The 21,066-nt window shown below is 50.4% G+C and overlaps 1 protein-coding gene across 6 annotated transcripts in view; it reads right to left on the bottom strand.

The window, feature by feature from the left end:
• PRDM11 (PR/SET domain 11) overlaps positions 1–20,520 on the bottom strand; it is a 48,018-nt gene extending 27,498 nt beyond the window's left edge. The window contains exons 1-4 of one of the 6 annotated variants that reach the window (XM_052781943.1): positions 20,446–20,520; positions 2,209–2,327; positions 1,538–1,641; positions 341–603 (exon numbers count right to left, since the gene is read on the bottom strand). In XM_052781943.1, coding sequence (XP_052637903.1) covers positions 341–603; positions 1,538–1,641; positions 2,209–2,324 — 483 coding nt within the window. In that variant the 5' untranslated portion in view covers positions 2,325–2,327; positions 20,446–20,520. Of the gene's footprint in view, positions 1–340; positions 604–1,537; positions 1,642–2,208; positions 2,328–18,283; positions 18,380–19,870; positions 20,161–20,445 lie in introns of those variants that run through there. The other 5 variants (XM_052781942.1, XM_052781945.1, XM_052781949.1 and 2 more) reach the window with 5 other exon arrangements.
• Positions 20,521–21,066: the final 546 nt, after the last annotated feature.

The following is a 21,066-nucleotide window of genomic DNA, read 5'->3' as shown; positions in this document are numbered from 1 at the left end:
CCTCAAAATGATGACGAGAGCAGAGAAAGGTACTGGAGGAGCCCTAGAGGTTGAGTGGGGATGGAAGAACATGGCAAGGGGAAGAGGAGAAGCAAGCTCTGCTTCCTACAGCTGTGAACTGAACTCAGGTGCATGGCACCTGGTCTCCTTTCACGTATCAATACCCTTAAGCTTCTAATAATTATGGCAGGTTGATGTTCGCCTACTGCCCACGTGGGTCAGTGGAAGATCTTCGCAGAAGGGGAAAGATGGCTAAGGTCTGGCTCCACAGACCCGCAAGTCCCCCAGCTCTGAGCTGCATGGCTAGGGCATCACTTCGTTGGGAACACTCGTCACTCACCAGCCACGAGAAGAATCCTGCGGACTTGTCCTGGCTAGAGATCTGCCCCTCGTACGGCCCGAAGATGTGACCTTTGGGGATCACCTCGTTCATACAGCACACGTCGTTCTCCCCATTGGGCTCTTTCACCACCTCCATTCCAGGCGGGATGGTCAGCGCTGCCCGGTCAGGGATGCCAACGGGCACTGGGGTGTCAGACACGAACACCGGGGGGCCATGGTTCGGGCACTCATCCACAAAGTACTCCTGGCAGGACTCGCAAACTGCGGGTGCAAGGGGAGCAGGGGTTAGGTTGGGCAGATGCGATGCCTGTACAGGCTCACATAGCTCATAGGACGCACAGTGCTCAGGCCAGCATGCCCCAGCTCCCCATCCTCCCCCCGGCCCAGCTGAGTCCCCTCCCCGAAGTCCGACCTCCACACACGCAGATGCTTCAGCGGCTGCTCAACTCATTTCGCCACACGTCTCTCCACAAGGGCTCTGCCCCAAGCCATGCCTGTCCCACCAACGCCTGTGCTTGCGTGAACCCTGGTGCCCTACGCAGACTGGCCACGTGCGCAGGGAAAGGCCCCATCTCCACCTGCAGAGACAGAGGGTGCGGGGTCCTCGCACATCCCTAGTCAGCAGCAATGTCCTCAAGCCAAAAGGTTTCATTCCCCATGCACCCAAGGGGAACTAAAACAAACATCCCTGGAAAAAAATACCCTCATCATACAGCCTTTATTCTATGCTCGGGAGAAAGGCAGCATCCCAAGGCACTTGCCCTGTGACCAGACAAGGACTCAGGCCTACAATTTGATATTTTGTAGGTATGCCAACGTAACCAGCACCAGTTTTCTTTCCCAGAATACAGGGAGGGGGGAAAGAGTTGTCGTCGACACAATGCTCCCTTCACAGTTTCTGAATTCAAGCCTTTGGGTTCTGCAGACTCTTGGGCTTTTCCCACATGCACATTTTCATGTTTCCAGCACGCCTTCCACCTACCTCCCTACCGCTGCACAGCCCCATGATGGACAAGCTGCTTTTGTGCAACAGCTTCCTTATCAAATGTGCCGGTCTTTTCAGGAGATCACACAAATTTGTCCCCAGCTTTTTTCTTCCCTGCTTCCTGCCCCAAACCGGCAAGGTGCCAACTAGGAAAGACTGAAGCCTATATAAGCGGTGATGTTGCTTTTCCCTCAGTCACAAGACACTTACACCAGAAATCCACTTGCTGAAAGCTCTTGGTCATGATCAAATCCCGTTTCCCTTTCAGTTTCTTGGGCTCCACCTCCATGGACTGTGGGTCAGGCCTTCCAGAGCTGGGGAGGGAACAACAGAAAGATGATGTTAAACTACCAAGATGTTGGGACTGCACACAGAGAGGAGCAGAGGCAACAGGGCCTGACCAACTCTCTTAGTCCCCGCACCACCAGCAGAGAAATGATTTAACTTGCCATCCAACCTGCCAAAAGCTGGTACCTGAGATGGCTTAAGGCTAAAGCCTACAGCAGGTAGTGGCTTCAGCTAGAGCACCTCCATGCATGGCACACATGTGGCACATCCCACACTGGGCAGAAGAGTGGCAGAGGGGACTCCCACCAGCAGAGAGGTGCTACAGCCTGGGAAATGTGCGGCTCAAAGGCAAGGCATCACCCTCAACGCATGCCAGCACCGCAAAGCTCGATGCGAACTAGCATACCTAACAGACATGTGCCTAGCACATGAGTAGGTGACCACCCCTGTCATACACCTCAAGGCAGACCTCTCAAGGGAGGGTTTTAATAACTTTGACAAGTTCAGGTATATCTCGCAAAAACAACTTTCAGCTGGGAGGGAGGTAGAGAGAAGGGGGTTACAGTACATCGGACCGAAGCTCAGCCGCGTACCAAGGCTGTCCGTACTCCTGGTCCCGGCGCGGAGAGCAGGCCTCTGTTTTTATCGTCACCATCTCCCCTAAGGAAGCCTGGGTCTGGATCAAACAGTCCTTCAAGTTTTCACTCATGTTCTGAAAAACAACAAAGGAAGGGAGGAGAAAAATGAGTGGCCAAGAAATCACAGCCTCCCCCCCCCCAGGAACCACAGCCTTCCTCCCCCAGTCCAGGACGCAGCCAGCAGAGCAGGCTCCCTCCTGGCATCAAGAGCTGCCATCACATGCCGGGGCACCTACGTGCACATGTAGGTGGAAAGCCCTTCCCACGCTGGGGAGGAAAGAGCAGTTCAGTCACAGGGCAGGTGAAGAGCGTGAGACACCACGGAGCAACCTGAGGCACCGGGAATCTGAAGTATGCTCCACAGAGCCCATTAAAAACGTCGTGCATGTAATTTAAGACTGGTGGGTGGGATGTGTTACGGAAACACGGAGCACCGCTACCTCAGACCAGGTCTTTGGGGACAGAATGACAAGAAAGAGGAATGCAAGTCGTGGCATGAACCAGGATCTGTCTACAAATATAACATATGCCAGTTGCCATCTGGGAACGGAGCGTGGTGTACTACACCCCTGCAGACGGAGCTTTCTGTGCGCTCCGGACACCTCTGACAAACAGGTTAAGTGCCTGCAGCGCTCTGCCAGACTCCACCAAATTGCACAAGTCATGCTCTCGATCCTCCTGTCCCTTGCGATGACCGGAGCCGAGCTACCACCCTTCTGGCACGGAAGCCGCTGTGGTGAAAATGCTTCTCCCTCAGCTCAATGCAAGAGCCAGGAACCACTTAATGATGTCTAAGGACAGCAAGCTCCAAAACGATAACAATTCCCTCCTCCACCCATCATGGGATGCCCTTGAAGAGAAAATATTGATATGGCAAGTGATGATAATTCGGAATGGGCTTAATTAAGATTTTTGGAAGGGCCACTAAGCTTCACAGCATCCCAGCTCAAGACAAGGAATAAAGCAGCGCACCGCTTGTCTCTATCGCATTCGTCTTAAGACTTCCTCCAAGGCACACAAACTGGCCGCTCTCAGGCACCATACCAGGTCAGACAGACTTCACAGCTGCTCCCCCCAAAGCCCCCTGTGATCCCCCTTTCCACGCCTGCTGCCTGACGGCACGCTCCGTTATGCTGCGTACTCGCAGTGCCCAACAGAGGGGCCTCAGCAGCTGATCAGACCCCTTCTGTCAGGGGAGCTGGTGGAAGAGCCCGTCCCCATCACGATTCGGCTCTGGGCATCCCAAAATTCGTGTTCCAAAGACAGGAATTTTCTTATTCCACACATGCTTGTATGGGACTGAGCACCGTGGAAATCTGGTCTACGTTTGTGCCCTGTTTACAGCAAGCCAGAATGCTATTCCCAGCCTCTGTGGCTCTTCTTTGTGCCAGGGGACAAATGATTAATTTTTCCAGCCCAACTTCTCACATGCCAATGTGCAGCCTGAAAGACCTTTATCAAGCCTGTATCAAGGAGTCACTAGTTAATATTCATATAGTGCTCTGAAAGGAAAGCCTCAGCATTAAGTACAACTAGATACACACAAACACACACACTTTTAAGCCTTTACAAGACACCCAAAACAAGACACATTTCTTTCAGAATTACCACAGCCAGTCAGAAGGGAAGCGGTATTAAGGGCAAGGAGGGGTTGATTATTTTGGCAGGCTGAGCCCCTGGTCTGTTCTCTCCAGAGCGAGAGAGAAGCTCTCCAGTCCTGTCCCCATGCACCAGCCAGTGCTGCAGGCATGGGCTACCTGCCCTTCCCGGAGAAGAAGGAAAAGTCTTTCCTGAAAAGTCTGCAGTAAAGCAGCTCAGGAGGGAAAAAGCAGCAGCTGGGGGAGGGGGAAAATGTTAAAAAACAAGAAGGGACAGGAGCTGCCCCAGAGGTGGTTAGCTGTGTGGCCTGCACTGGCACAGGAGGCAGATGCTCTTGGTCAGAAAATCCACACATTTTGGAAGCCTGGTGGACAGGGCACCTGGAGTTAAAACACCCACAACACCCAAGGCTTCAGTAGGAAGAGATGCAGACATCTGTCTCCGAAGATACAATGGTTCTTCCTTTCCCACTCTTCCCTTGTGAGGACTCCTCCATTATGGAGCGAGAGAGACCCTGCGACGGCACAGTCTGACCTGCACAAGGCAGGCCACTGCGCTTCCTTCCGTGAACTCCTAGTTAAACTATAGCATACCTCCAGCAGGGGAAAAAAAAAAAAAAAAAAAAAGAAGAAATCGAGTGTTTATTTTACACACAGAGCTCCTCGTTTTACTGTACAGCACATTTTGCAGCCCTCCCCTCTCATGGTCCTCCCTGAACTCCCTCCAACTTATCAGCAACATTCCTGCGCAGCACCGGCCGCAGCAATCCTGCGCTGACAGGAGCAGCACCTTGCACCAAGATAACACGCTCCCTGCCCCTGCTCAGGATTTCCATGTTTGTGTCCAAGTACCGCATTCACTTTTCTCGCCACCGTGCCCAGCTGGGGTTTTGTGTTCATGAACCGCCGTGCCGCTGTAAGAGCCCTAGCTCCTGCAACAGCTCCCAGGCCACCGCGCACCCCCCGCCAGCCCTCCTACCTGCTCTGCGACTTGGTGTCTGCTTTTAAGACATTCACACAACTCCTTGTTGTCTCGCCCAGCATACATGTGACTGCAACTCCACCGCTAACTTGCCTCTTTTCATTACTTGCGACTTGCCCGCGCTTTGTGTTGCCCACAAACATAATCCAAATTAACTTCGTGTTTTCTTCCAGGACACCAACAAACTCAGAATCATAGAATCGTTTAGGCTGGAAAAGACCTTTAAGATCATCAAGTCCAAATGTAAGTCTAACACTGCCAAGTCCACCACTAAACCGTGTCCCTAAGTGCCACATGTACACATCTTTTAAATACCTGTAGCAATGGTGACTCAACCACTTCCCTGGGCAGCCTGTTCCAATGCTTAATAACCCTTTCAGTGAAGAAATTTTTCCTAACATCCAATCTAAACCTCCCCTGGCGCAAACTGAGGCTGTTTCCTCTCGTCCTATCACTTGTTACTTGGGAGCAGAGACCAACACCCACCTCTTGATTAGCATCAAGCCAAAAAAACCATTCCCAGCTGACACCACTAGAAATACGCTATCAGCAATGGCTCTCCTTTTGTTGTCACACTGTGACCTTTCATTTAGTCAGGTTTTCGTTTATTCATAGAATAGTTTGGGTTGGAAGGGACCTTTAAAGGTGATCTAGTCCAAAGCCCCTGCAACGAGCAGGGACATCTTCAACTAGACCAGGTTGCTCAGAGCCCTGTCCAACCTGACCTTGAATGCTTCCAGGGATGGGGCATCTACCACCTCCCCGGGCAACCTGTTCCAGTGTTTCACCACCCTCATTGTAAAAAAATTTCTTCCTTTTCTCTAGTCTGAATCTACCCTCTTTTAGTTTAAAAACATTACCCCTTGTCCCATTACAACAGAGCCTACTAAAAAGTCTGTCCCCATCTTTCTTACAAGCCCCCTTGAAGCATTAAAGGCTACAAGAAGGTCTCCCCAGAGCCTTCTCTTCTCCAGGCTGAACGACCCCAACTCTCTCAGCCTGTCCTCACAGGAGAGGTGTTCATCCCTCTGATCATTTTTGTGCCCCTCCTCTGGGCCTGCTCCAACAGTGTGTGGCACATGGAATCATTCTAGCTGCTTATTCCGATGACCTGTGGCACAACTTCAGTGCATTAAACATGCAAGACACACCAATGCTTTTACCTTTATCAAGCAAAATTACAGCAACATCAGAAAATCACATCATGTTAGAAAAGACCTATTTTTAAAAAATCTGTACAGGCTCATTATTACAATTAACACCCCCTTAAATCATGACCAATCCAATCCCTACAAGCTATTACATTATTTTACTGGAAGCCAACATCAGACTGCAGGTAGCCTAGTACTCTAGTTTGCCCAGATTAGACTTAGTATTAGCTTACTTGTTTATGACTAACACACAACATTTTTTTCAGTCTGACTCATTACGTATACTCTTTTTTTTTTTTTTCAAAAAAAAAAAAGCATTTGTGGCCCAGAGACCGCTGCTCAGCCAGCCCTTTTAAAATCCCTGCATGCAAGTTAGCCAGAATAGCAAACTTAAAAATGTACTGCTGTAGTAGTTGTTGTTTGGTAATTTCCCAAGCTACTACTACAACAGAAAGCATTATGCTGCTGCTGTAACTGGTACTGTCATCTAGATTTTCTGCCAGCTACAGGAAAGAAACATTTGACATTTCTCCAGTTCCAGGCGTCAGTAGATGACTGTGCTTTTAGGACTCTTAGCTTCTGATGTATTTAAAGCTGCTTTTAATTTTCCCTAATTTCACTGCCCATTAGTTTCTCTTTCTTGCCCTTTCTCCTCCCCTTTTAGTTTTCCACAACCATGAGAGTCTAGTTCACATTCTGCACTTTTTACTCCCTCCACTTAATTGGTTTGGGGGTTTTTTTTGGCAATTTTTATAGTTGTGTTTGTTCTAACACCTAAATATGAAGATCCTCTGAAAATTTCAGATGATGTGCAGAAGCACCACGTAAGCATAAGCAGAGCAGGCTCCTTGGTTACTGCTTAAGGTATCCCGGAGGGTACTCAGCCTCCGGCGTGCATGTCCCTGTGCCCATCAGGACAGTCAGTCCTCCCAATGTCAGCGTGCACACAGCCTACTGCAAAGTCCTAGCAGCACATCAGAGAGGACAATCCCTAGGTGAGAGAGATGCTGCGAAGATCCAGGTGCTGTTTGCACACAACATCAAGCCCTTTGGACAGCAAAGGCAGTCGTGGTATGGTACGAGGCACAATGCCCCTCGGCAGGCCCAGGACACCAGTGTGACTGCTACGAATCCTAAAAGGCATCCCCAGGTTCATCGGCAGTGCCATATAACCTCTGCTGTTTTCTTTACAAAGTAGGCAAGGACCTGTCACGTTTCTGCATGACACATCTTAAGATGCCCAGTGGCTTTACCATACTGCTCACGATCAGGGAAATACAAAACACAAGAACATCTGAGCTGTTAATCTCTAATGCGTGAAAAAACGTCCAAATGGGGTTAAGCATGAACAAACCTGTGAATTCCTATCCTCAAGTATGCCGCCTTTATCACTGCCCCTCTTGTAGTTATTAGTTAACAGCCACAGACTCTTATCTGTGTGGATCAGCCTCCAAAACAGAGCTTTAATTTTACATTTTACTGGCACATTTCCCAGATTGGGACATTCTTGCATGTGAAACAGCCATGTAGGAATCCATCCCCTCCTCAGCACACAGCTCCTTCACTCAGTTTCTCCCTGCTGGCCTTCTGGAGGTCAACCCCTCTTCTTTTAAGAAAGATCTTGCGTAGCTCATGCCACGTTTTAAAGTGCAAGCCCATGGTGAAAGATGGACTTGAATTCATATGCTTTTTCTACAGTTGCATATTATTACCAGAAATAGTAATCCAGAACAGTCAGCTACTGACAAGCCGAGAAGGGGGAAATAAAGCACAGCATTCAAGGCTCCGAGCTCCCCCGCAAACAGCCATAGAAGACCCAGGCTGACCCTCTTCCCCGAGGTGAATTCACTTACCAAGGTCCTTGGCCATGCCAACCATTTCGGGTCACTTTATGAAGTACCAGCTGGCTACGCAGCTCACGCTCGCAGCCAATGCAAACACCAAGAGACCCCGCAAAATAAGAGGGAGGACCAGTTTGCTCAGAGGAGGACCACTGTCCACAGACAGACACTAAACCCATGCTCCACTGGGAAAATTGCTTTCACCTTGAGAGTTGCCACAGTGCTGGCTTAACGTTTCCCTCCCCCCCCGCCGAAGTACAACGATCCTGTGGGCGAAGCTGTCTTCCACCCGGCAGTGCAGCAGAGCGGCATCCCGGCACGGTGAAGGCTGGTGGCAGGGCAAGAGCCGATGACCTGGCTCTCAGCTTGATGTGAGGCTGGGGCTCTTCCCTGACAGCTGCAGAGCAGGGCTGAAGGCAGCCTGCACAGCTGGAGACAAGCTGGGGCAGTCACAAATTCGAACTTAATTAGTGAAAATTACAGGGCATGGATGATGTAGGATTTGAGCAGCATGGGCTGCGACTAGGACTTGTTTAAATCATTGCCAATTACTCCACTGCAGTCAGAAGCCATGAATTCACCAGAAGAGAAGTATGAAACAGTTTGAGTTCTGAATTCTGAAAATACCGAAGAAGGTCAGGACTACTAGAAAGGCACCTGGAAAGCACCCCCAGTTTTGCTGCAGCTTTCCGAAGAAGCTTGGAGAGCAAGCTTCAAAACCACAAGACTTAAACCCATTTTACAGCAGGGAGGGCTGAGAGTTCCCAGTGGTTTCAATGACTTGCTCAAGACCAGCAACTGACATGACAAACAGCATCGGGGTGCCACGAGACCAAGTTCCCCAGTGTCATCCCAACTGCAGACAGGCTGGGTACAGGGACATTCCCGTTTGCCAGCCTGGAACTCCTCCTGCCATTTCAAGTGGATGCAAGATGCGTTCACACTGTCACTCTCACATGATCCACTGGCAAACCATGTCATCAAAACCTGCCAGGACAAAAGCGTTTCAGAGGGGGAAGACAGAAAAGAACTTCTGAAATAATCCCTGAACTAGTCTTGAGTTTGTCTTATGGTGACTTCTAGTGAAGGTAGAAAATGCTGCTGACTACAGGATTTGACACAAAATTCTGTATTATGGTCAGTTGGGAGCATTTGCCCTTTGTTGATCTCAGGGTAGTAAGCTAGTGGCACGCATCAGCACAATCCTCTGCAAACCAGGTATTATCTGGCACAACTTCTCTACATTAAGTGTTGAGTAAGGACTCACCACAGCGGGATGCTGACAATGTAAAGCTCCCATGCAGCCTAAAAGCCTCTGAAACAGCGCAGCATGCCACAGAGCCAAGGCAGCTACTTATTGCAGCTGAAAGAATACATAAGTGACTTGCATTTTTAAAATATATTAAAAATAATTCCTTTAAACTGGAAACTTCTCATTTTTGCTGTATTTGGCTCCCTGCATTGATGTCACAGATTCACAGTTTAAGGGTCGAAAGGAGAATTAGGTCAACCTGACTGATCCCCTGTACATGACATGCTCTTACCTTTAGCCTACAAACAGGACAGAATCTCCATCCAAGTCTAGCAAGAGGAAGAGAAGCCAACACTTCATCAGAAGTTCATTTCAATTGTTAATCCTCATCACAGACAAGTTATATGTGAATCTCTCTAGCTCTGGGCACCAGTCAGCACTTCTTTCAAAGGGCCCTGCAACCCAGTGGGAAAGGCTGAAATACCTGGCACGTTGGGACGCTGCTTTGAGCAAATGGAAAGAATTGCTTTCCAGGTTAATGGCTGTAACAAACCTCACCATCTTTGGTCAGGACTGCCAGTTGCACTTCTTTGCCTTTGGCTTCTTCAACATAAATATATACCTACATTTATAAAGTTAAAACAAACAGACACAAAACCCCACTACTGAAACAAGATGCTATTCCACCAACATTTTTCTCCCCAAGGACAGAATAAGAGTACAACCAAGTGGCAGATGTAAGCCTTGTTCCTTAAGGTACTACTGAAAGGTGTTTGGATAGCAATAGTGATAAGCATTGAATAAAAACACATATCTAGCAGAGCCCTGGATATGTACCCGTGCAGTATCTTCTCAGCTTTCCAACAATTTTCGTCATTCTTCTATGTAACTTTTCCAATTTTCTCTACATTACTTCAAGATGCTGGCACCAGAAAGCTACGCCGATGTAAGACTGAGTCTGTAGTAAATGTAAGGGTTACAGACATAAAACTACCTCCTCACCCTGATTCATTACCTCCCTGTCTGTGTGTCCGAAATCATGGTCATCTTTTCCAGCTAGGACCTGGCACAGAAAGCTCCCCAGAGCCGCCTGCCCATTCCAATCCCCACATTCTCACATGGGACTGCTCGAGACACAGCCCCCATTTGCAGATCACGTTCAGGACATGCCTTTCCAGATTCATAACTCTCCACTTGTCTGCATAAAAATTGTTTTGTTTCAATGGCTCCATTTACCAAACAAACTGCATTACTCCGTCCTGCCCCTATCAATAACTACAATTCACCAAACTTGTTTCCTCTACGCATTTTGCCAGTGGTGAGTCATGCTTTCTTCTGCATCATTGAGCAAGTGTCAGGCAGAATTGGCTTCTCCCTTACCCTCATTTGAAGGGAAGGGTCATCGAGTCTACTTTGCAAACGCAGTCTCCACAGATCATGTTGCAGAGACTCTTCTGTAAAATGATCAAGCTCTAGCTTAAAATAGCTGGATTATTTGCTCTTCTCATCTAAGGAGGCAATGCCAGAGCCTTGATCTTTTGACGCTGAAAAACCATTTTCTACGTTCATCTTAAAGTTAATCCACAAACGGTTGATTTATTAGTGTGCTAATACTGTCCTTTAGCTTAGAGTATCCTTCATCCTCCTTACTGTTTATACTGCCACTTCAGTTTATTTATTGGATGCTGACTCTCTGTCAATCACTACCTTCACTTCCTAAGCCACTTGTACTTTATGGATCTTCTTTGGCATTAGATATTAATGGGGTTCTCATCACTGAGTTAACTGCCTTATGTACCTAAGTATATCACATCCATGGATCTTTCTTTAAGCCAATGGTAAGCTTCTCAAAAACCAAAATCAGACCTGTATGAGAAGTGCAAGACACCTTCCGTAACATCAAATTTCAAGCATGAATTACTTTATATTTACCCAGGATTGGTGTCACACTACACAACCTATTATTTCCTGGACCATCCACTTGGCGATTTTCAGAACCGTCCCAACACAATCACTCTTCCAGTCTCCCAAATTTACTGCAATCCACCAAGACTGCTTAAAAATGAACATCAGCAAGCTAGAGACATCCTCTCATTTATCCAGTGCTCCCTTTAAGGGAACATGCTTTTTCCTAAGCACAGCTGCCAGCAAAACTTCGCTTACCTGCAAGACCCATGCGGGTCCCTGGATTCCTACTTACGGGGCTCTACTTTTAGATACTCAACTCATCCTTTCCTTGCTGCTGGCCCAGATGGCAGCCTTGATGGCAATCAAGCACACACAGCTCAACAAAGGGAAGTTATGTTTGGGTCTGCAAAAGTTCAAGTTTTTCATCAAGCAGGTGCTTTTATAGAAAGCAGAGATGTGAACTTACTGCCTAAATGACCTGCTCTCATCTGTGGACAGGCAAAAAGGCTGGAGCGAGGAAGCGCTTGGTAGGCACGCAGCAGGCTGGGCCACTGCAGTGCTCCTGCTCTGCTGTGCTGGGAGAGGGAAAAGACACTGGAGCGCCTTTAATGTTTTATAAGGCACGCGTAGGAAATTCAAGATGCCCCGGTCGGGTCCTGCCAGCCTCGCCGCGCGGCTGGGACCCTGCCACATAGCACTCAGCACCCGCCTGCTGCCTGCCACCAGCATCGCCCGGCCGCTCACCATGAGCTCACGCGCATCCCGAGGACCCCTGCGCTTGTGCAGGCTGGCCAGCCTAAAAATTTCCGTGGGTGAGCAACACCAGTGATTCACATATTTGAACACTGACAGAGGTAAAAAGGGAAAGGGGAAGGGAAGGCATGGGGGTGGGCAGGAAGCAAACCCCAGACACTACTTTCTAAATAGCAGATGTGGCTATTCTGGCTAGCAAACTTCCACTTTAATTTCTAACCCACAGAGATGGGAAATGATTCATGAAAAATCAACAGGATAAAATTAGCCGGAAGGCAAAGAGATAATTCATGCAACCCAACCGTCATGGGCTGAAGTGCCAGCACTACCAGCGCTGCCTGGCATTTCAGCCTCCGGTGCCCTTCAGTGACTGGCACCCGGCCAGCAATCAGCTCCACATACATTTCCTTAGTGTCTAAATTAGCCCCTCTGGAGAGCACATCCATCTTTTAACGAGACGGCATTTCACTCAACACTTTTCTAGAAGTTAGAGCTTTTTTCTTTTTTTTAAAAAAAGATTACCTGCAGTACTCTTGTCTTTCTCTTCCACTGCTGAATGTTTAGTGGTGTTAGAGGACAGGATGGGACAGACTGAGAGGACCGACAGGCTTGCGCACACATCTGTAAGCCACGGCCAAGCTATGCACAAAATTCAAAGTGCCCCACCAAGTCAGAAAGCTCAGCGCGTTTCACCAGAGCACCCTTTTCCTGCACAAAGCCAACAACGCGCTCAACAGTGACAACTGAGTGCTGGTCTGCCTTTATACACACTGGTGGTTTTTTATAAGACTGCTCTTAAATTCCGTCACATAAAAAGCACGAACCACAAAAGACAATTTCACCCTTGATACAGCCACATGACAGAAAGTTTCTTGAGCAGACAGTATGACTTACAAATCACAACCCCAAAGCTCTTTATCCCAAAGGCAGATGAGAAAACCCCACCACCCCCTCCAAGAGACCTCTAGACTTCCAGCAGGCACCTGGTTATTGATGCCCCTTCCCACCACCCAACTCAAAAGCTTCAGGAATCAAACATCAAATTGTAAAGCCTCTGCAGGACTAATAGCTCTAGGCAGGCAGTCTCAGCTGCAGGGGGATCCCCATTCAATTGGGACCTGTGGGTACAGATGCAAAACAAAGATAAAATCCTGCTTTGGTACCATTTGTCCAGTTGGCGCCTGTTCATTTCTGTTGAAGGATGTTACATGACAGTTCCTCTATGTTTGTTACAGTGGTTTCACTCTACTTGGGCTTCAGGACACAGCTTTACTTGTTCAGCAAAAAAGGAAAGAATATTTGGTGGGAAAATGAGAAGGTAGGAGCAAATAATATTTTAATTTGTTCCTCAAATTCTAACAAACTAGCTCAGTCCTTTAAAAGCACTAACGAACACACCAGGCAGAACGAGAACAAATCAACTGTTCCACAAAATGCAGTGGAAGCAAAAGCAAGAGCCATATTTATTTCTCCTCATTTGTACCCTCTTGCAGGCCATTAGGGAGATAAGATCTCACAGTACAACAGACATTATTCAGGGCTGGTAAATCTGTCTACAGGTTAGGGGCTCACGTTACACCACTTGGATGAGTACTGGCTGAGCATGGGTCACACCGACCCCCTCTTCCTTGGGGCAGGCAGCAGTCCAGGTACTCCCAGTGTCGGATCTGCCAAGAAATCAGATATCCGTGTGCTGAATTCACCACCACCACCATTTGATCTGCACATTCCCTTCCATACAGGGAGAGGGGTGTTCAGACCCTGTATATCCTAAGGCAGCTAACTACAAAAAACATTTCCAGCAGGGGCCAAGCACTTCTGGGCCATTCCTTCAAACCCCGCTCCTCAAGTGTGTCTTCTACATGAAGGTATTGGGTTGCACAGAAATACCTGGTCCTCTACACTACGGACAGTTTTAAAACACTGATTAGCAGAAGCATGGAAAGAGCCCAAGAATTCATTCAGTTCCAGTCCAAAAAGAAGAGGGAGCACATCACAGTGACTTCACATCTGCAAGTCACTGAGGGACTACAACAGTTCACCCACTACCCCAAGAGAATTCAAAAGCAACATTTCACCACCTGACTACAGAATGAGACCTAGTTAAAAAGAACCCAACCAACCACAAGTCCATCAGACCTAAAGAGGATATGTTAGCATCTGATTTACTTGGTGCTAGCTCTCAACACGTCCGGGAGACTCAGTAAGTGGATCTGCTTTCTGGAGGTACTGCCTTTGCAACAGCAACACAGCGTTAGCTGGTGGCATCCTGCACTGAGGGTCAGGTACCACTGCACCCATCCAGTGGTCCTTCACTCCATGATTTAGGAAAAATTACTCAAGGAACAAAGCAACTTACACACTACCATACATAAGAAAGTTCTCTTCCCAATCACCAAGAGAAGAGAAATTCAGTAATTAAAAAGCTTCTATTCTTCAAAAGCTGACTGATCTCATTTGAGCTCAAAGAAGATCATCTGCATGCCTAGGTGTGTACACGTGACAACTCTAAAACGTATTTTATCGTTCACAAAAGTATGTTCATGTGTGATCAGTATTGATTTTTCCTTCAGTCAGTTTCCAAGTGTTTTCATTAATTTACTCTGAAGGGATAAAAGGACTGGACTCTGCAAACTGTGGCCTATTTACCATTCACATCAGCCTTTCCAAGCAAGAGGTCTACAACTTAAGGAAAGCAGCAGACCACATGAAGTACTCCAGCAGCCTCAGAGCAAAAGAAATGTAAAAAAGAAACCTACAACAGCAAAGCCCCGCAATATAAACAGACACGAGAAGTCAAGGTTTATCCAAATGAAAGGTGTAAAGAGGAACATGCTAGGAGTGGAAAGGTAATCCCAACCGAACTTAAAACGTCTTTCTAGGAAGATGCTATGTACACTTAGTCTGCTCACCTGTTTGAGTCCGCAGTTGAAGGACCACATTTAACTCCAGTCAGCGTATTATGATACAGTTTATATGATACATTTTCAAAATAAAGCTTCATTGTACCAAAAAGGAATGTACTGGACAATATTTCATGGCGGTTATCAGTCTGGAAACAGCTGATGTCCCTGACCAACATCAGCTCCAATTACCGGCCTTCAACACTCTGAAAGGGTGTTCACGGGGGGCCACGGGGGCTGCACTCAGGAGACTGGAGCCCACGCTCCCCAGTGCACAGGGATGACCTGGCTTGGGGACCGGCAAAGGACGCTCAGTGCATCGGCTCGCCACTGTGCAAGGCAGGAGCACCACTGGCTCGTAGGGGTAGCTAATTAAAGCAATTCTAGAGCTGCTGCATGAGATAATCCCTCCCATCACCTCCCATGCACTTTCACCACTCTGTCCTCATACATCACCCCCAGTACCCACAGTCAAAAGCCAGCCCCCAGCCGACAGTGGCACAGGCAGCGTGGTTGAGCCGCCAGGAGTGCCGGACCCGGCAGGGCTCGACGCCGACACTTATTTTGGAACAGCAGTCCCTCCTCCGGGACAAGTCGCTACTGTCAAAGTAACACTAGCCTTGCTGAAAAGCCAAAGCCTAAGGAGGAGAGAAAAAAGGGGGCAGAGAAATGAAGCCATTTATCAGAGCGTGCTCAAATTGGACGACTTTGCTTATGATACCCTTCTGATGGGCCCCTTATTGATGGCTGTCCGTGACCGAGGGACTGCACTGAAACGGTCTTCTGCAGTACGCATTACTGATCTCTCTCTGGAGGCTGCCAGTTTCTGCAGCTTAAACCTTAAATTATATGTATAATGTTTTTACCTTCTGACTGCAGAGAAACCGTTTTGAGTCTGAAACGCCAGAGCGCTGCCTCCCTGCCTTGCAGAGAGAGGAGGCCTTTGAACAACAGTTCTCAAGGATACGAGCTATCCTGCTCACACAAATGGACCAATGACCAGGAAGCACAATAGCAAAGCTTTAAGTGTCAGTATTTTTAATCGCTTGACTGTCTCTCAGCAGAAATGTAGGTTCTTGCAATTATGTGCAGAGTTTGGGACAGAAGGAGGAAAAATGCCAGTGCTAGTACCACCTTCACTGACTCTAGCCGAAGTCCGAAGCCTACGTGGTGAGGACAGTGACTAGACCACTAAAATCCCACATTGTAAACATGATTCTAGATGCCAAGTCAAAATTGACCCTCTTCACCTCTGCTTTTTTCCCTCCTCGCTCTCAATCCTTCCGGTCTTTTCTATTAGTAGTGTAGTGCCTATCACGCGGTGGGCATTTTAAAGAAAAACTTCTCTAACATGGGATGCTTGTGTTGCTCTCCTCACCAGGTTTCTTCTCCATCCACCCTGGCTGCTCCCACCTTCCAAAGAAGCCACAGGACTGCTCTGTATTTTCCATCGCTCTTTGTTTGGCCTCTTTTACCTGCAAACTTCTTCCCTTTCCGAAGCACTTCTCCCTCACCTTCTTTCTGAAGATGCCAGGCAGGGCGACATGAACCTTTCTGCCTCTCACCTTGTCCTCTCTGCTTTTCCTCTGGGAGGTTGGACTTGCTACTGGAATCCACTTGCATGGCCAAGCTGAGCTAGCAGGGATTCCTAAAAAGCAACATTTCACTCCGCAGCTTTAAAAGGACCACTGCTCTAGAGGCTTTACTTAAAAACACCTTCAGTAGCAGAGAAGAGGTCACAGGGAGAACAGAAGAGCCTGTGAAATTTAAGCCTTCTTTAGTCCACTACTGCAGAGAGGTCAGTGCAAGAGGAGGCACTAAAGCTCTCTGCAGCTGCACAGGAGCTCTGGTCCAAGAAACTTCACCCTCTACAACCGAGCTTCAGGCAGGAGCGCTGTACAGAACCGCTTGCGATACGCCACAAACACGACAACGAGGGGCAAGACGTGGAGCAGCAAAGCTAGCATCCCGCGGCAGGCCGGGAGGAATTCTGCCACTTGCTCCATGCCTGTAGAAGTTGCACGTGCTGACCCCCCCTCACTGGCTACGCCTGTGCCTCAAGCAGCTCTCAGCCCTGGGGTCTGAAGGGCCTGCGCTCAGGTGAGAGCCCAGATCAGAGAACTCAACACTGATGCAAGAAGACATGTCACGCATACCTGGATACACGTCCGACTGACTCCAGATTTCTTAAAATGCCAGAAAGCTGCAATCCAAACTGAGGAATAAAAGCGATGTTTGCTTGTTTTGGTTTTCTTAGGAGAAATGGTTGTTCATACGTCTCAGATACACATGCTCCCAATGCAAAGTAGGCATCAAAAGTTCCCACCTGCACTCACGCCACTGGGAACAAGAGTCATTACTTCTTACAGCTACCCGGCCTTGTACCTTCAGATCAAGTTTTAGCAGCTTATTTCTTCCTTCTGGAGGTCCCCCAGTTAATCTACAGTATTATTACTTGAGTGTCAATCAAAAAAAACCAAAAACATTTTGTCTTTGGGACTGTGTTTAGTTTCTCCATGCAAATTTTCACACACATGCCAACAGCCCTGGATTGGCAATAACGATCTTAAATACGCTACTCCGAAAAGTCATGAATATTAGGCAGTATTTTAAGAGCTCTGGAAATGGTTAGTAGCACTTGTAGTCAAACCAGCAAGAGAGAGGCCCTGCTAACAGCAACTTCAAGAATAAAGAGATAGGTAAAAGCACATACTTCTCTTGCATAAATGGACATGGGGGGGGATCAAAAAACCACAGCTTCGCTTGGGAGTTAACCAGCATGAGACAGAAGTTATGAAAGGAAAAAAGAATATTAAAAAAAAAACAAACAGAAGGATAAGGTGTACGTGGTACTCTTTATAAGAAGACCAAAGACCTCTCTTGCCTGGGCTTGTCATTTTTCTCCTCAATATACATACTTTTCTCCGATTCCTGACTCAGGGCGGCAACTTCCACTCACCGCAATGCTTGTGGCCCCCCGACTGCAAAGCCAGCCTGCTGCAGCGGAGCAGCCCTCCCGCTTCAGGCTCCTCTTGTGGTGTTCATGGACACAATCTTACCCCGCTCCTACCCATTTTCAGCAGGTCCCTCACTTTCCAGTTAGGAATACGAGCAAACAATCTGCCCCCACCCCATCCCAGTAAGACCGACCTCGCTTCAGTACATGGAAAACAAAGTTTCAGACAAGTCCTTGCTTTTGTCCTTATTTAAAACCAGGTGTTACCCTCACAATAATCCTCCCCCTTAAATTGTCAAAAAAGCCCAAGTAATTGCTACCAGGGACCAGTGAGGCTCACAGTGAGAGAGCCCCCCACAAACTGGCCCAGAAAGCACCGTGCTTCACGCATGGTCCACAAAGATGCTAGAGGAGCAACAGGCCGCTCTCCTGAAACCAGCAAGCTCCGCACTAAAGCCATCGCTGAGCTGGGAGCCGCGGGACCTGCTGCACGCCCCACGGACAGCCAGAAGGAGCAGCAGCTTTTGACGCGACTCCCAGGCAGGAGGGAACAGCAGCTTCTCCTGGTCCTGCTACTCCACACCGCAGCGGGACCGGTCACCTCAGCATCTAGCCAAGAGTCAGGGCAACCTTCAGCATCTCCCGTGGCTACCTCAAATCCTCCCCGGTGAGCAGTGCCAGCTAACCCGCCTTTCCTTCACTACCGCAGTCCTTCCGCCGGCCACGCCAACAACCCCGACACTTGGAACTCTTTGCAGACTGCACGTGATTCCAGAGCCCTGCGTCGCTCAGCCTCGCGCTAAACTGTTCTTTTTAGAGCAGGAGCACCTTTGGTGGAAGCACCCCTCACAAGAAGCAGACTGCAGCATCATCTGAACACTTTTGTTTCCGACTGCAGCTTGCACGCGAAAACAAAAAAACGCACCATCCTCATCAGCGATGCGCGCCTGTTGTGGGGTTTATACACGACACATTAGAAAGTTGGAAGAGTCATTTCCCTTTCCACTTTCATTGCTTATAATCTCGGTGATTGCACAAGCGGAAATTTAGGGGACACGAAGCCCAACCCAGGCAGCGTGCTCACGCTCCACCCATCTCACAGGGAATCAAACCTCGCCGGCAGGACCGGATCCAGGGGCTGCTGGATATTTGGAGCCGGGGCTCCTTCGCTGCTTAACAAAACACAGCGCGCACCTGCAGTGCTGGAAAACAACCCTTTCTTACGGTCAAGCCGGTATTTTGTTTGGTTTTTTGTTTTTTTTTTTAAGCTGGTTCTGCCAGTTCTCCTCCCATTAATGAGCAGCATTAATCACTGGAAAAAGAGGAAGCAACACCGAGCCAGCAGTTTTGCCCACAGGCCAGCTTTTTTTTTTTTTTCTCTCAGGGATGCAGAAAGGGACGCTGGAGGCATTTTCCCTTTGGAATATGCTAAGGGATATAGGAATTGGGTTTACAGAAAAAAAACATGGTCTTCTGGAGCATTTGCAAAGAAGCCAAAAAGATTCAGTAAGTTAAAAAAAAGAAGAAGAGAGGGGGAAAAGGCCCCAAAATACGCATTTGGTGAAGTTTTTCCACACGAGTCAACAAAGTATCCCGGCTAAGCGCTGCAAGGGCAATTCTTCCGTTGCACAAACGGCCCCGGGAGATGTTGCAGGCATCAGGACCGCAAGCAGGGTGCAGCTACAGCGGGGTTCCCGCCGCTCCGGGCTTCGCCGCCAACGAGATCGCCCGGTCCCGCCGAACCTTAAGCCCCCGGTTTGCAACGCGGCGACCCGCCACCGCCGCCGCCATCCCCGGGGAGCGCCCCCGCGCCGCCCCGCCCGCGCCTTCCGAGGCGGCGCGCGCCCGCCGCCCATTGGCCGCCGGCCGCGTCACTCGCCGGCCCCGCTAACGGCCGCGGTGGAGGGAGGGAGGAAGAAGAGGAGGAGGAAGAAGGGGGGGGGGGAAGATGAGGGGGAGGGCGGGCGCAGCCGCGGAACGGGCGCGGCGGCGGAGGACGGGCCGGGCCCAGCGCTTCGCCCGCCCCGTAGGGGAAAGCGGGAGGGAACAGAGTGGGGGGGGGGCCCCCCCTACCTGTGCCCGCGGGTCATCACCGCCGCCCCGCCCGCTGCGGGCACCCCCTCAGCGGGGCACCCCTCAACCGGACCTCCCTCCCGCTCTCTGGCAGGGCCGGGTCCCGCCGTCCCCGTCCCGTCCCCCCCCGCCCTCCCCTTTCTCCCCGCGCTCCGCAGCCATTTTCGTGGCCACCTTGGCTACCAGCGGGGCTGACTCACCTCGGCGCTGCGGGCGCGGAGGGGCCCGCCTCGGCGTCGGGGGGCCCCGCTCAGCCCGGGGAGGGAGGGGAGGGGAAGGGAGGGAGGGAAGGGAGGGGGGGGGGGAGAGCCCGGCTGGCTGCGCCCTCCCTCCCCGGCGAGCCCCGCTGGCTAGTCCCAGGCGAGGACGGGTCCCGGGGCCGGGCCGGGCTCGGCGGAGGCGGCGGCGGCGGCTCCCTCCCTCCCGGCCGTGACCACCATCTTATTAGCACAGGAAATGACATGGAGAACGGAAGAGAGGGGCGTTCGGGGGCCGAGCCCGGGGACCCCCCGAACCGGGGGGGGAGGCGCCGCCGCCGGCCCGCCCGGCCCGGCCCGCCAGGGCTCTCCCGGGGCTGCGGTGCTCCCGCCTTCCCTCCAAACACCCGAGGTGGAAAGAGAGGAAGGGGGGAAAAAAAATAAAAAATAATAATAGAAAAACAAACCCCAAAAGCCGCACAAAGCAGGGGGGAAAAAAAAAACAAACCAAAAAAAAACCCCAACGCAAAACGCAACAGAAAAAGCCGAGCAAACCCAAACCACCCCCCGGTTCCCACCTCCTGCTCCGGAGCCTGCGAGTTCTGCGCGGAGCCGGCGGCGATCTGCGCCCGCGGTCGGCCAGGGTCTGGGGGGGGGGGGGGGCTCTTAAGGACAAAAACCGGGCGGCCCGCGGGGGGAGCCGCCGGCCGAGGGGGCCCGGTCCGGCCCGGCGGAGCCACCGGGCTTCCCCCCCCCGCCAATGCCGCGGCCACCACCTGCCGCCGCCCGGGCAGCCGCCTCGGTGGAGCGGGGACCGCACCGCCCGCGCCCCTCGGGGCCGCCCGCCTCTTGGGGGGGGGGGGGGAACGGGGACAGCGGGGTGAGACGTGCACACACCCCCCCCCCCGGCCCGGGGCCGTGCCCCGGGGCTCCTTCAGCGGCCGGGGGACGAGTCTGAGCGGCCCCGGGGGGGGCCCCCTCTCCCCGCCGGTGCGCGCCTCTTATCGCCCGTTCGGAGCCTCATGCCCTTCTGCGAGCAAAAAAAAAAGGGAATGTGAAGACGCGGGGTTTCCCTGGAGCTCAGAGCTCGATCGTATTTCAGATTACAACAGCTCCCCCCCCCCCCAAAAAAAAGCAAAACTAAACAACCCACCCAACAGCAACAACAACAAACCCTACCCTCCAGCGCTGTGCAGAAA

Source organism: Harpia harpyja, chromosome 3, assembly GCF_026419915.1.
Source record: "Harpia harpyja isolate bHarHar1 chromosome 3, bHarHar1 primary haplotype, whole genome shotgun sequence".
Classification (NCBI taxonomy): domain Eukaryota; kingdom Metazoa; phylum Chordata; class Aves; order Accipitriformes; family Accipitridae; genus Harpia; species Harpia harpyja.
The sequence above is the reverse complement of the archived record's forward strand: the minus strand, read 5'-3'. Positions and strand labels throughout refer to the sequence as shown.